Below are 16582 nucleotides of genomic sequence, written 5' to 3' on the forward strand. Positions count from 1 at the left end.
TGAACCAGCACCCCCTGAGATTCGCGCCCATGTATTCTAACTACTAAGCTAGGTGTATCACGTCTAATTGAAATAAAGTTCACTAGTGGTTTTTACAATTCTCACTGAAATGTTTTCTAAACTTCGTTATTACCTGGCAGTCGGCTTTTGTATTTTAAATTAAGGTATTAATAGTTACTTTAATTACACACCGGTATCAGGATCTCTCCAAATTTTTGTTATACTTTGTTATACATATTTGAACTTAGTAATAAATTAGTAAATTATTTTTAATATAATATACATAGTTTATTAAATGACTGCAAAGTTATTTCAAAGTATAAACAAATTAGCACTTTGTTCGGATTTACAATTTCGCGCTACGCCCTAACTTTAGAGGGCTGTAAACACGTCGTAAATGCTTCACTGAAAAAAATCACATAAACTTCCGTATTGCATTCACTTTGAATTTATTTGAATACAAAACAAGGAAATGTCATTGTACCGTTAGATATGTCGTTTCTATTCGAATCGGCAATTCCACGAAACTGTGCGAAATAAAACCCTTTCACGTGACGTCATATGTCTTATCTCTGAATAAATAAAGCCCAAATCCAACCCTGTTTCTGCCTGTGTCGTTAATCAAAACCTACACAGATCCTCGAGGGCGATAGTAAAAGTCTACTCGACATGAAAATTGTTCACTAAGGTATAATTGCGACGTAGATAGCTACAAATATGTCTATTTTCTCTCTACTTAGAGTTAAAAATACACCATTTTGAAAACCATCTGATTTTTTTTAGACAGAGTGAATCTCAAACATAAATTTTTCCCTTTCAGGTTCTAAAACGGTGCTTCCAAATCTTCTCACGCGCGCACTATTATGATTTAAAAAAAATCGCGGTAACCATTTAAGAATACTTAAATATGTAGAACCAATCGCTATATTAAACTATTAAATTACCTACATTGTGCACTTACCTTTGTAAATGAGATATGGGTCGTTCAGAATAAATATAGATCAAGTCCAATTTTAATAAAATTCGATTTTTTATTTGAGAAGCTAGATAAAACAGATTTCTATATTGTGTATTAATATCACAATCGTAGGTAGCCCTACAATTTTCCGAATAAATGGCAATACTAGTATTGATAACACATCAAATTGAATGTGAATCATGTCCATTTTGACATAACTTCAGCAGTATAAAGAGGTATTTGCTAACATCAATTTGGTAATATTAATGAAGCCTGAATATATTTTATGTTTCGACTATTTATTTAAATTGATCCATGTACTATCAAAATATGGTAAGTATATACATTGAAAACAAAGTGTGAATCCTGAATTTTACAAAATGAGTTTTAACTTTAGGTCTAAATATTTCAGGATCCATTTTGATGGACTTGATTCATAATTATTGTGAACCACCCATTATACCTGTGCTTATTTGACAGAATACAACTTAGTGTGTCTAAGTCGATGCTTGAAAAAGCTATTCGTCTTGATAGAAATATTCAACAGATAACCATTCAGATAACTGAACCGGTTTTAGGATTTGAGGGTTTTATTATTCTTCAAATCAAAAAGTGCTTTCCTTTGTTTCATTAAATGATCGAAATCGACAGTATTTCGAAATATATATACCTTCACAATTTATAATCCAATTGAAAACTTTCGAGTGCCGGTTTCCTAGAAATAATAATGGAAGTTCTCCTCAATCATCTTCCACTATTGTTATCCTTGTCCTAAGAATTATTTGCTAGGGTTGTACCGACTATAGTTATAATTAACTTAATTTTACTAAAGAATAAGGTTGGATTTAAATTCATTTACTTAGTAAAACATTTTCGATTAGTCCTTTTTGCGATTGGGATTTTTCTATAATCGGAAGCTTTAGTTGCTTATTCTCCCTAACAGCGTTGCCAAGTTAGCGTTTTTATTGCCAGAGCTAGGATTTTTAAATATTATGGATCTATCTAGCGTGCAAATATTTTATCGGATATATGGCGTTAAATCTAGCGCTTTTCGATAACGCAAACAGTTTAAAACTAATAATAAAACTAGAGTATTATACAAAATTTGCTTGAAAACTAACATGCTGGGTCTTTTGTACCTTATCTTTTATAAATAAAATGAATGTTATGGACAAAACGATGACTAAATGTAAATTGTTTACCTGCATTATTATTTTTATTTGATAAGTGATTTTCGACTTATTGACTGATAACATTTTTTGTAATCATTGTTCTTGATAAATAAACGTTAATAATAAATTTTGACATTTATAAAAAAACCTGCCATTGGTATTGCCACTTCTTCTTCTTATTGTGCCATCCCTTTGCGGAAGTCGGCCACCATCAATGCGATCTTATATTTGTCATCTGCTACCCGGAACAGTTCAGTGGAGCTGCACTCGTACCCATCACGGAGGTTCTTAAGCCACGAAATGCGGCGTCGTCCTCTGCTACGCTTACCATTGATCTTCCTTGAATGACAAGTTGGGTAATCCTATACATTTGTCCTCTCATAATGTGGCCGAGTTATTGTAGTTTCCTGGTTTTGATACTACGTAGAACTTCTCAATCCTTCCCCATTCGATTGAGAACTTCAAAATTTGTTACCGGGTCAGTCCAAGGAATTCTGAGGATGCGTCTATACAGCCACATCTCCAAAGCTTCAAGTCTCTGTAAAATCTCTTGACTTAGCGTCCATACTTCCATACTATAGAAAAGAATTGAAAGAACATAACAACGTACCGCACGCAGTCTCAGACATCCACTTGAGAGGCCAATAATAACATTGTGATCGACTATGTCGTTTCGGATATTGGGCAAACGTTGATATATTATATATTTTTGTAATATAATCTATTTAGCTCATTCGTTGTGATTTGTTGTACTTTTATTGATTTTTATATTTATTTTTCTAATTATGTTTTTTAATTTTTTTTTTTTACAAAATTCAATGTTTTTTCATTGTATGAACGTCTTTATAGTTTTTAAAGTTCACCATAAATGTAAAATAAAAATCAATTTGAATTTTAAAAATTATTATAATTAAAGCCAAAAAATATCTGTGATAACTGATTACAGCCAGAGAAAACAGCCAATGGGTTGAGATAATAGTTAAATTTTCATCTTCATAATATATTATGTTGATGTTCATAAATAATACTCTATATAGGACCAAGAATGGTAATTTATTCATTGAACACCTGAAGATAGTATTTGTGTAACTAATTTAATTGTTATTGGAGAGTCCACATACATATACCTAAATGTTAGGATTTATTTGTATCGTTTTGTAGCAATGTTATCTTTTCATTAACACGAGCAATTAATGGGTAGGTACGTATATGCTGTTTGTAGGTACAAACATTCACACATCTCTGATGTTAAGTCTTACAATAAAAACAGACAAATTGAACACGTGAAAGCATTCGTTTTAATTTATCATGGAATTAGAAAAATAAATGCCATTATAATGTAGAATAATAGTGGCTTAATTCTATATTAGCTTATGATATAAGGGTACTAACAGGTTTCCTCTGATAATTATTGTATTCACCTGTTCCGTTCACTGATTTGGTAGCTCAAGAATTTACTTTCAATCAAGCGACATAGCCAGCTAAGTTGTATCATGCCTCTTCTATTGAAATGGGATGATATGGAATTTGGTTGAATACATCATGACTTAGGATAGCCGACATAAGTCTAATGAGTTATCTATACTAGAAAATATAATTGAAAAAATACTGCGAGTTGTCGTAGATTGTTGTAGTGCTTAGGTAATGTAGTTATTTAGTGGTAGATGATAACGTCGGGTTTGTTGCGTGTTCACGTCGGGGTAACCACTTTGGGAATGATAAGGTGGAGGAGATAATGTCGTTGTTGCTTAGTTATTTGGAGGAGAGAGTTTATTATCGATACAAAAATAAATAAAGACAATAATAAAGATAACAGCGTGAGGTTATAATCGAGGGTACAGATATACTGGTGAGATCGATGTGATCGAGAGGTTGATTATATTATTGAACTCAGAGACTGGATTCGAGTGGAATGACGGTTGACTATGTCGAGTGACCGGACTCAATGTGCGAGTGGTGAGTTGAATGACGGACTCGTGACGATAGTGCGTCGAGTAATGGACTCAATGAGTGAATGAGGATTTGAGGATTGTACTTCTTATTTATACAAATCCAGTTCATATATTACAAGAGGTATTGTCGCAATTAACAAACCATAACAGACCCTACCGATATAGTTATGATTAACGAAATGCTGACAGTTGCAATCGCTCTATTGTTTTGTTTTGACAACAAAACATACATATTAAAGTGTGTCACCCATGTAATGCTGAGTAGTATGATTGCTACAGTTATATAAATATCTAAATTTTATTACGTGAAGTATTGATGGCGGTCTTGATAGACAATCCAATGATTCTAAATTGCAAAATAACTTTGACACTAAAATTTTAATATTACATACCTATAGTAAAAATTCTACTATAATATATATATATATGTATATTAGTATTCTGTAAGTTGCAAAATATATTTCAATAGCTCTTGATTGCCACAATATATTGCAAACATCTTTAATACAGCTATACAAATATTAATTAATCATTTGATATTTTATAAAGTATAATATACTTCTGTACTATTTGATATTGAGAAGAATCTAATGTATTAAAACCTATGTTAGTTAATAATATTAATACTATCGACTGAAGGTACTTGATGGAATTTGAATTTAGATTCTAATGGATTCAAGCTCTGTACTATTCCATTTAAGTCGTTTTTTGCGACCCGGATTTGGCCTTTCGGCATCTTCAGGCGCCGTGTACACTCACCAAAGGTAAACATACACTGACAACGAACTCTCTTTACTCTAGCTTATATAATAAATCAATACAATACAGTAGGTAAAAACTCCAATTACCTACCTATCAAGTCAAAGGTTACAAAAAAATACAATAAACAACTTAAGTGTCGGTAAAAAACCTAATTAGTAAAAACCCTATCTTATTAATAACAATACCCTCGATAGCATATTATAATAAATCGTCAAAACATAATAATAGTTCATGTTAGTTAGTTAGTTACTTACTTTTTCAAGTTGAAGCTACGTGTATTTATTCACCCATTTCAGTATTTATTTCACCGGCTCGGCGGCAAGATGGAAATAATCTAGATGGCCTTGTCAAGACAGTGACGCATCTATACTCTCTCCTACAAATAATTTTATTCATGAAAATTAATGATCCAGCATATAAAATTCTAATTTATTAAAAAGCGATGCAATTTAATTAGTGTTTATGACAATTCGTTTCGACTACAATTTATTTTTGTGGGGATAAACAACGTGTCAGCATATTGATCGGCGATATTGAATAACTGACCGCAATTACGAATTCTTTAATATCCATCTGTAGTGTCCAATTATTGCAAACTCAGTAAATAGCTGACTGCAAATATAATTTCGCAATATCCGTTTTTCCACATAGTCAGCCATATACAATGACGCAAACTCCATATAGAGTAGCTGACTCAATTGTAATAGTTATTCTTTTAAGATATTATTTTGATTGTGAGTACGTCAATAAATAGCGGACCATAATTGATCGAACATTACATATCAATATCAATACACAACAATATCATTAGTATTGTAACATAACTCATGTAACATGCTCTTGTACCGACTAACTACGTTGAAAATAAAACTAGTTTCTCCACCTATCGGAGCAACTACCAAATCTCGACTTTTCATTTCTCCCCCTGACGACTCTCCATCTATAACTCCTAACCATCCTACCACCACGATCTCGTTCCTCTACAACGAGACCGCCAAATTTTTAATGACTTTGGTTTATCACTGTTATGAGAATACAAAAAAACTTTTATTCTAATTTTGAATTTCAAATAACTACCTTAAAAATAATAATGCATATTTTACATGTCCACATAATGAATACGTTAGTACCACATATTTTTCACTTTAGTAGCCATTTACAGACATTTTCAATTTGCCATGATTTATGTTAACGCGTCACCTATTTGGCGTAGCACTTCTACGCCGCATAAGGGGGTCTACGACCTACGCTTTATCTTTGTTAAAGTTTGGAGAAAAGGTATTTGGATTATAAGTGTACTTTATTTAAGCCATATAACCTTTGAACGAAATAATATATTATCTCAAGCTCATATCGCCTCGTGGAATACAGTAAGCTCTAGATTAGAGGTTGGAAACCTTTTTCTCATCAAGGGCTCAGTACACTAATTGAAAAATACCATACAAAATATAAATATTATATATTTGAAAAGTCCCATTGATTGTCATTTACAATTGTATTGTACAAATGTTTGGTAGTATTAATACCATTTTATATATTACACTGTTTAATTGATTAAATTTTACATAATCTCTAAAAAAAGTGTTTGTTGAAAATTTTTATTGGATACTGAAAAATATCTCCAATGTAAATATTCCTATAGGAAAAAATCTCGATTGACAAACTATCCGAAAACCAAAAAAGCAATAGATATTATTTATAAAACGAAGTTTAAATAACGTTCGTTAACAGATAAATGGCTATAATCTGAATTTAATAAAATTAAAAAACTAATTATATCATAAATATATATTTTATGTTCTCCTATTTCATCTAAAGCATAAAGTGTTCAAATCTATGTGTGTTGCTAGTGGTCATGCTGCAAGTAAAGTATAGTTAAGTAGTAGCCTTAATGTAACAGAAATCTAAAAACCAAGATTAGAACAACGTGGCATAGAAAGGTGCATGTTCTGCATAACGCATACAGTCCATTAAAAAAACCGATGAATATGGATAAAAGTACGTGATATGATAGTGTTCGTTAATCAAATGAAAGCGGGCAGACGTTAGACAAAATATACAATCATGCAGTGATGCCCAAGTCGTACTTACCGATCAGAAGTTCTCTTTAAAAGCAAATTTGGTTAATGTATGTAGCAACGAACAGCTAGGGTGCTAGGAAAGGCTTGTATACGGTAGTAAATTGACCTCAGCTGATTATGATGACGATGGTATAAGTAAAATTTGACTTTTTGTCAAATAATATATTATATAGAATGTTATAAGCTTATAATACTATTTAGCAGTGGCGAAGACTCCATACTAGGCGTCCTAGGCGATTATTTAAAGCCTACTTTCTTAAGAAAAATATTTTTTAATTGCATATTGACATATTTATATACTTAATCACTTCATTATTTTATGTTATATAAAAATAATTTATTTTGCCAACGAGATCGCATATGTAGGAATGTATTACAGTATTACACAGTTTACAAAACAACTGCAAAGGTATTAAAAAAACCACAGCGCGCCGCGCCGTAAATTAAATAATAAATGCCGCGACTTCTCGACGTAAATAAATTTCCGATTATGTTTGGAATAATTCTGATTTTTTTTTGTATGGACTTTACGTCTCGTAACCTCAGCAAGTCTGCTGATTTGTACGAAATGAGGCAAGCTCCTTTCGCAGAGCCTAAAACATTCGCGCATAATATTGTTGTCACGACTGCGCACTTTGTCCAAAATCATTAATAATTAGATAATTAAAAAAATAATTTCAACGGCGTTTAATCGAATATTAATAAATAAGTAAGTATAGATTGTTTTTAAAAATAAAAATAAATTTTATCTAATGATTTTTGATGGGTATACATGTTTTGAAAAATACGTAATTTAAACACATCGCTCATTTTTATGTCGTCAATGAGTTTTTGAAGTTTCATTGAATTAGTGTGTCGTTATCATTTATTAGTGTGTGCCTATTCATTAGTAGTAAATATCGTACTATTCTCGTAAGTATACCTTACAAGTGTGCTCTTTTTATCATATCTCCACAGCCTACCTCTTTCCAAAAGTCACCCTTCGCCACTGCTATTTAGAAAGAACATAAGAAGGGCAAAAAGACGAGAAAAGGTTACAAACATCAATATCATGAATTTAAACGATGTGACAGTTGATGATAAATCTAACAGTCAAATATAAATAGTAATGTGAGACATTATATAGATCCAGTACGATCCCAAGCATATGAATTTCACAATAATATAATGTTTAGGTAGTTTAACAATAGTATAATATAAAACTTTTAATTAGTAAGCCACACCAAAGGACAATCTAAATGGAAACTGGAGAAGAAGAAAAATACGAAATTCAATTTAAATTCCACAAAAAAGCCCATCAACGATTGTAAAATGAGTACTTTAAAGAGAAATGAAAACAATCTGTTTCGCATCTAGTACGGTAAAATGATACCCACGTAATATTTTGAGATCCGAGATGACGTCATTAATAATAATGGAGTCATGAAAATGTTTTTTTTTTTTGACAGACGAGTCCGCCATTGCCATTACGCTGTCATGCGAGTATAAATTGTGACATCTGGCTGTCCAAATAAACAGAATAAATAGGAATATAAAATTGCATGGTGGTCTTTGAAAATTGCCCGGGTTTCCCTTTTTATCTGACTATATTTTTTACATACAATAAATAATGTTCCTTACGCATTTTTATGTATTATGAACATAATATAATACATATACGAAAAAAAATTAGTTTGGAAGTAGTTTATTTTCAAATAACAAGTTTATGTTCAAAAGGGATGTGCTCTAAATACGTCGAAAATTAACGATTCGTTCACTTCGTGTTAACGACATGAATGCCATTATGATATTCTATGTTTTTACAATATATAAGTAAACGTTTAATCAAAAAAATATACAATAGTTTATACCAAATAATTGTGTTATTTTTGTTCTAAGATTTAGAATAAAGTCATAATAATATTGTTTCATAAGATAATCGAGGATACATTGCACTATTAAAATAATTCATTTGCAACACGTGCATTATGCAGATTGATTATAATAATTATATTATTTGATGATATTTTCTTTTGAAACATATTATGTTATTTATTCACCCATAATTTTAATAACAATGTTATAATTTGCAATCTTTTACATAATAATATGGAACTGTTAAATTTAAAATACGCTAAGCCATCACAAGATACTATGGTAAATTCACAGTGTTAATTTAAGCATTATACATTTTCACTGACTGATGGAAATATAATGTATTACACTAGAATTGTGTATTATAATAGCCAATGAGAACTACAAACTTTCTGGGGAAAATTACTAAAGGTGTAAAATATATATCTGAATCGATTCAGTAAACATAGCATCGTATATAGAATAATATGGTGGTGTTTTTAGTGGACTGTAAGAAGGGGATGGTTTGGATGCTGGGGAGGGGGGGGGGCGTTTACACAGGCATTCAATCCGGGCACTGGCTTTTATTGTTGATATAGCGGGCGCACTGGGCTGGTTCCGTATTCGCGCACTCGCACAGGTAGTACGATCACTCTCACGGTTACACTGCACTTGTCACGGACGAGTTGAACCGCAACTTGTAATTAAATTATTACTGTTTTGATGACACTTGGCTGGTAAATTAGTGCAAGCCTTGACTCTCTCGTGCTCTACAGATAACTGCATATTATTTATTTAATATTGTGCCTGGATGGCGACAATAATTATGGGACAAAGATGGAGAAATTATATGGGATTAGTGCTACCATAATTAGCCCAAACAAAATATTATATGTACATCGAAATAGTCATATTTCTAATGAAATGCCAGCTATTGTGTGTAAAAATCTAATACCTACACATATTATTTGTTTATAAGAAAATAGAATTTACCTCTAGGCTCTCTATATTATAAAAGGTACCAATTTTTTTTACGTGACATACAAATAATTATCCAGTAGATATTTATGTAATGATGTTTTTAAAACATTTAAAATATTTTAGTAAAGCCCATAGATAAATTTCTTATATTAATGTGTGAATTATTATGATATTCAAATAATACTTTAGCACAGTCAAAGCTATGTTCTAAACAAAAGAATATTATTAGGTATACTTACCGTTAGTATATAGCCAAAAATATCATTTTTAAACATAGTGATATAAAATAGATAAAAAACAAAACAAATGACGACTAATAAACTGATATAAAGATTCAGATACCGCAATTATTCAAAATTAGTTCAAATTTAGTTCATGGGACATATTCTGTTGATTTCTCTAGAGACTTGCAAATCTAGATTTATGATAGTCAAGACAGGAAATTTATGATCCGCCTTGTAAACAGTTTATATTATAATGAAACTAAAGGGATCTCATAAATAATATACCTATAAATTTAATTACCAATGACCCGGTAATCATACCTAGGTACTGTATGAATTGGATATGAATAAAAATTATCAATTCGTATTTGTTGAAAAAAGCTTATTCCTATTTATTTTATGTAAATGAACACATGAATTCACAAGATTTACGAATTTAGCAATCTTTACTGAATATTAGAAAAGAAAAAATATATTTACAGCAAATACAATAGTTATGGGTTCAAGTATCTTTCCGCTTAAATATTTTTCATTTATATTCTGTTAGGTTAGATAATATATTTCTGAGGGATGTGATTAATTCTACACTTAGTAAATTTTAATTGTATTATCACTATTACTTTGCGGCATCTTATTGCTGACGTGAAGATTCTTCACATAATTTTGTTTATCCGTATTGTTTTAGCTTTGTTTTTTGTACCTCATATAATTATCATTAAATTCATTTATTTCTCTTAAGTCTCCGTGCCTTTCTCTCACATAGCACTTTTTTATTAAATTACGTCTTTCAGTAAACTCAGTCAAAGCTCACTTCAGAGCCTAAGACTTAGGGATCTGCTCCTGAGACATTCCCAGGCGTAAAAAAACTGCTGATGCTTCACAACCAAATGTAGGACCTCGTGATACGCTCGATTAAGACCGAGTATGGTGCGGAGTGGGTTGGTTTCGAGGTGTCTATGTTTGTGTTGTATTATTACTCTCGATATAATCTGATTACCTATATCTTATGTAAGTTTTCTGTCGTAGTATTCGGGGAGTCTGGTTGAGAAAAAATATTGTTAAATAAATGGGTGGCTATTAAATTCACATTAAAAAAAAAATTGAAAATGTGATTTTAAAAATTCAAACAGATCATTCCAATATAATTAAATGCACATTGAAAAGGCTATGTTGGATATTAAAATTTAACATACTATTTATTATCAAGATTATTTGCGCATCATTTGCATTGTAATGGATTAATTATTCAAAAATATCATTGATGACTTTTGAATCGTCTGTTAGCGCTTGGCCACAGTGACGGGTGGGCAACGGCGCGGCGGCGTCTTGAGAAACTCAAACGTATAACCGTGTGTATTATACCCCAAAAAAGACATTGTCTACGAACATTTCACACATGGTTATACGTTTGAGTTGCGCAAGACACCGCCGCGCCGCCCCCGCGCGACCACTACGTTCTTGCACTTAGGCTTAACCCAATCTAATTTAATCTAATAATAATTAATGACACAGTTGCAATAAAAGCTATGTCGATAATAATAATATGTTTGAACAATCATCTTCAGTGTAAAAAACTATCCAAATAAATATAATATAGAACGATGCATTTGATTGTGAAAACTGGCCTTTTTTGAAAATTGGGAGTAATATAGTAATTATATTTTTTAAATTATGACACTATCATTATCATCATCAGCCAGGGTCAGTCCACTGATAAATGAAGGCATCTCTTAGCTTCCTTCACTCTTTTTAGTATATACTTCTTTGTTGCCACGTAGGTACCTACATCAACCCAACTTTATGAAACTATATTAAAAGACACCACTTAAATATTGTAGAAAATTAGTAATAGTGTTAAAATAAAAAAATATTGTCTCAGTAAATAACATACTTGCCTGAATATTGAATATAATAATATATGAATGCAAGTGTATTTAAATATCTGAATAAGTAATAATAAAAAATTGTGTTTTTCTTATTTATATGATATTTGTATGACAATAAGAAAAGCATATGTTTAGATTATATTAATTCAACAATATTATATTATTCTAACATTGGTTATTCTTGTTTGTTTCAGTAATTGGATCTTGCCTCTTCGCATACGGCAGGAAAGTTGGAGAGCTGTGCAGACGCGACAATGACTGCGAATCTGGACTTTTATGCGAGGACACAGCACCAGGTTTGTACACCCCTCAATGATTCTAACACTATAAAATCAACAAATTTTATTTTTTACTATCGAAATAGATTTTTGAACTTTTGATTCAATTTTATAGGCATATAAAAAGATGAGCAGATAATCATTCAATAATACTACACTTTGGTATTTTTTTTTTTTTTTTTTTAATTATTAATAACTATGTTCTTGCTTTTTCGTACAAGGTGGTTGTTAGTAATTTTGAACAATCACAGACATCCAGGCATTGAGAAAATCACATAAATATATTGTGTCCTCACAGGCAATCAAACGCAAAGCTCCCGGCTGGAAGGACAGCGCATTACGCACTGCACCACGAGTGCCACAATTATTATTTGGTTGAAATTGAAAAATCATGTAAAAATTGTGTAAAACCGATTATAACTACACTCGTTGCGTACCTGTGTAAGAAAATTGGAATGGTAACTGAGCGATCTTAATATTTGTGGAGTTTACCAACTTAACCATACCTCGTGCACTTGCAAAATAAATTCAAATGTGATAACAGACATTACGCATAAGAATCTTCCTATTTATAGTCAAAAATCTTTTGTGTTCAGGTGATTATATAAAGTTGTTTTTGTCTTTCATATAAAATTTTAATTTTGTCACTTCGGAACATCTCAACATATTACATTATGTCATACGTATGTACACATCCATTCAGGAAAGTGATATGGTGATAAAGCTTTTGTAGCCTACGATAATGGAAATTTAATAACCCCCCGAAAATTTAAGCTCGAACGCTACTACACTGTTTTCCAAGCAGAAATATTGGCTATCGGAGCGAGTGGACACTCGAAAGATGAAAGTTCCACAGATACAACTATGTCAACATATTCTCAGATAGCCAATCCAGTTTGGTAGCTCTACAAAACCCATCATCCACACACCCACTAGTAAGGGACATTTTAACACTATCAACATAGTTTTGAATAATAGAAGCAAATCCTAAATTCTTCTGGATAAGAAGTCACACAGGGATATCCGGGATAGATGAAGCTGATAAATACACTTAACAAGCCACAACAAATAAAAGGTCTTCTACCTACACACACTTCCCCCTAAATTACACAAATCAAAAAACTAAACGAAGACACAATAGAGCTATGGAAAAACAGATACACAACATCCGCCACAGGATCAATAACGCAGAAATTTATTCTTAACCTAAACTCTGTCATCACTCTTGCCAGGAACATAAAAGCATCATATGAACTCACACAGATACTAATAGGCCACGGATCAGTGCGAGCCTATCTAAAAAGATGTAAATTGAGGGACGATGACTGTTGTCCATGTGACGGTTACACATCTGAAACTGTGTGGCATGTCATCAACGACTGCCCTATACTAGAAAAAAGCGATGGACTCTCAAAACTCTATGTAGATAGTATAACCATGAAATTAACCACAAAAAACCTAACGAAATACTAAACAACATAAAATATTTAATTCTGGCCATAAAGAAAATTAAAGATATAAATGAAGAAGCATAATTAATTACACATGCAACTAACCTTTCCAACCACCTTGTATGCAAAAGCAAGGGTATGGTTATTTATATATAAAAAAATTAAATCGTTGGAGATAAAGCATAGACATTATAATATTGAACTTGAAAATCCAAATGATAGTATTTAAAATACAACCGTGTGTACCTATACTAAATTTATCGGAACGTGCTGCTGTTGACTTTGATGTGCCCATAAATTCAATATTGAACATAGACACCTGCCGTTGCTACGGGAGATTTACTTAATATTTGTCTTAAATTACACTGCGAATCGGCTATTATATTAATGGAATCACCACTGGAATAACCAGTATTCAATATTCAGTCTCTACAAAATACACAGACGTGCTTTTAGTATTTGAATCATAACTTTATGAAAATCGATCAGAATTCTAAACGAAGGTATAACGAGAAACAAACTTCATAAGCTTGTTAATAAATATCTCGTTTACCAGGACATAAATTTATTAAACGAAATGACAAATACATTTATGTTTAATTTTATAATATAACAGAGCTTTTCGTGCTTTTTCTGGTTCGTTGAACTGTTGAATATTATGGTAAGAATAAAGTTTAATCAAAAACGAAACTTTTGAAATTATTTTGTACAATAATAAATTGGAAATGTTTAAATTTGCTCCATGTATCAAATTATATTATTATTATGTTTCTTTGTTCATATTCACTCCCCGAGTGGAGCATTTGGCTACTTTACAGTGTCTTTAAGAATTTTTGTCGCGTTCTCTTAAGAATCTTTTCTAGTCGTGTTGAAGTTCAAGTTGAGATATAAAAAGATGGTCTACTATCTAATCTGGTAATTCATATAAACTATTAGTGATCCAGTATACGTCATATGCATATCTTTTAAAGCTCAATATAATATTTCGTAAGGGAAGTCATAATATTATTACTGAACTGGTTGAATTTGGTTCTGACTGAGTTTAACTGAATTCAAATTAATTAAGTCGTAGGTTTCTCCAGTTATTACGGATTACACACAAGAATTATATATACCTACTATCATAATTATAATATGCGTATTATGAAGATACAGCGAGTTATATTTCATATTAAAATTACATATTATATATTATGTCAACAGACGTTTGAATTTGCTTTTAATACATTGAGAACCCACTTAACTGTATTTTATAGTAAAAAGGAATTATGTTGAATTTTATGTATAATATTATGTTATGTTAAACAACCAAATCCCGAAATCAAATAACGAATAATTTATTTCTCTTAATAATTTTTATTTGTGTAATGCACGGGGAGTTTTCTTTTGTTTTTGTATAAGATTTTTTTTATTTCCCGATTATTAATTCATTTTTAGATATAAGTAAAATTTTGCTAATTAGAAAAATAAATATCTATCGGCTTATGACTAGTCGTCCACAATGTCTCAATTTTATAAATATATTGCGTTTTAGTCTAATTAGCAACACGTATAAAACAATTACGATGTTTGGCCGAATTCCATGTGGCCACTTTTTTCGTTCAAAGAGAGTTTTTAATGATGGGCGTAACATGTAGGTATTATATAATATGAAAAAGTCATAACCAAAAATTTATATCTGCATTTAGGTAATATAGACAAGTTCCCGAGTCAGTTATGATCTTCGGTTGTATACTGATAAGGCTCTATACTAAACCCTAAGCGCTGTATAAACATCCTGAATAACAATTACATTAATATAATAGCCAGCGTACAGCTTTACAAGAGTCTTTGATGTATAATTAAACTCTAGGCGTTTTATAAACATTTTTAATATGATATACAGTGATGCAACAGCCAGAATAAAACTTTATAAGCCATCTTGTAGGTTTTCTATTAGTAAAATTATCCGATAAGGCGACACGATCTCACCCAAGTTATCACCGCTACTCTGGAAGATATATTACGGAAACAGTGAAGAACAGTGGAATCACCAAAAAAGGCGAATACCTTACTCACCTGCGCTTTAATAAATGTCTTGAAGACAAAGGTAATGACAAACTGCTTTATTGAACCAAAAGCGTTCCTCATAAATGGCATTCAAATCTCGCGAGCTCAGTGGCATAACGATAAAATCCACAGAAGAAACCAATGGATAAGAAAGTAGAGTTCGCTATTTGATAGAGGTCACTAAGTAGATGAGATGGCCAATGACCTAAACATGTCGCTTGGAGAGTGGAAAACTGCTGGATAAATGCAGTCATATAGTGGTACCCATGGGGCACTAAATGACCACAGGGACGCCTTAAAACCTACTGGATAGATTATGTTCGGTGGATGTTTGTGGCAGCGAACAGCTAGGGGCCGAAATAAGTGGAGGGAACTAAGGGAGGCTTATACCCGGCAGTGGATCGACACCGGCTGGTGATAATACTACATTTTATAACAGAGAAGTTTTAAATAAAATTGTTTTATGCGATCATTAGAATGTTAATTGTTACTAAACATACAAACTGAGAAAATATATTATAATCAATAGAAAAAATCTTTTTGAAAAAAGTAAGACACCCCGCAGGAATCGAACCTGCATCTCTTGGATATCGCGCCCACGCACATATACCACTATACTAAAGGAGTCATACTTAATTACAACAAATTTTAACTAATGGCTTTTAATACTCACTGAATCACTTTCCAAATTGAACTACTGTTAGCGATCGGCTTTTGTATTTTAAATCAAAGTAGGTAAGTATTACTTTAATTACTTACCGACGTCACGGATCACTCCAAAATTTTTTGTTGTAACTTACTTGAACTTTCTAATAATTTCTAATTAACTATTTTTCAACGAATAATTCACTAGATTTAATGAGTGTTTTACTTTTTTCAAAAAGATTTTTTCTATTGGTTATAATATATTTTCTCAGAAGTGTTTTCAAAATTATGGTTGTTAATTAATTATTAG

The 16582-nt window shown here is 31.5% G+C and overlaps 1 protein-coding gene across 1 annotated transcript in view; it reads left to right on the forward strand.

Moving 5' to 3' along the window:
* Nucleotides 1-16582, forward strand: part of spab (space blanket) — a 90265-nt gene that overhangs the window by 50527 nt on the left and 23156 nt on the right. Inside the window, exon 4 of the mRNA XM_085942998.1 lies at nucleotides 12044-12145. Coding sequence (XP_085799124.1) covers nucleotides 12044-12145 — 102 coding nt within the window. The remainder of the gene's footprint in view (nucleotides 1-12043; nucleotides 12146-16582) is intronic.

Source organism: Rhyacophila brunnea, unplaced genomic scaffold (assembly GCF_057557595.1).
Source record: "Rhyacophila brunnea isolate RB1 unplaced genomic scaffold, BYU_Rbru_1.0 scaffold_15, whole genome shotgun sequence".
NCBI classification, from domain to species: domain Eukaryota; kingdom Metazoa; phylum Arthropoda; class Insecta; order Trichoptera; family Rhyacophilidae; genus Rhyacophila; species Rhyacophila brunnea.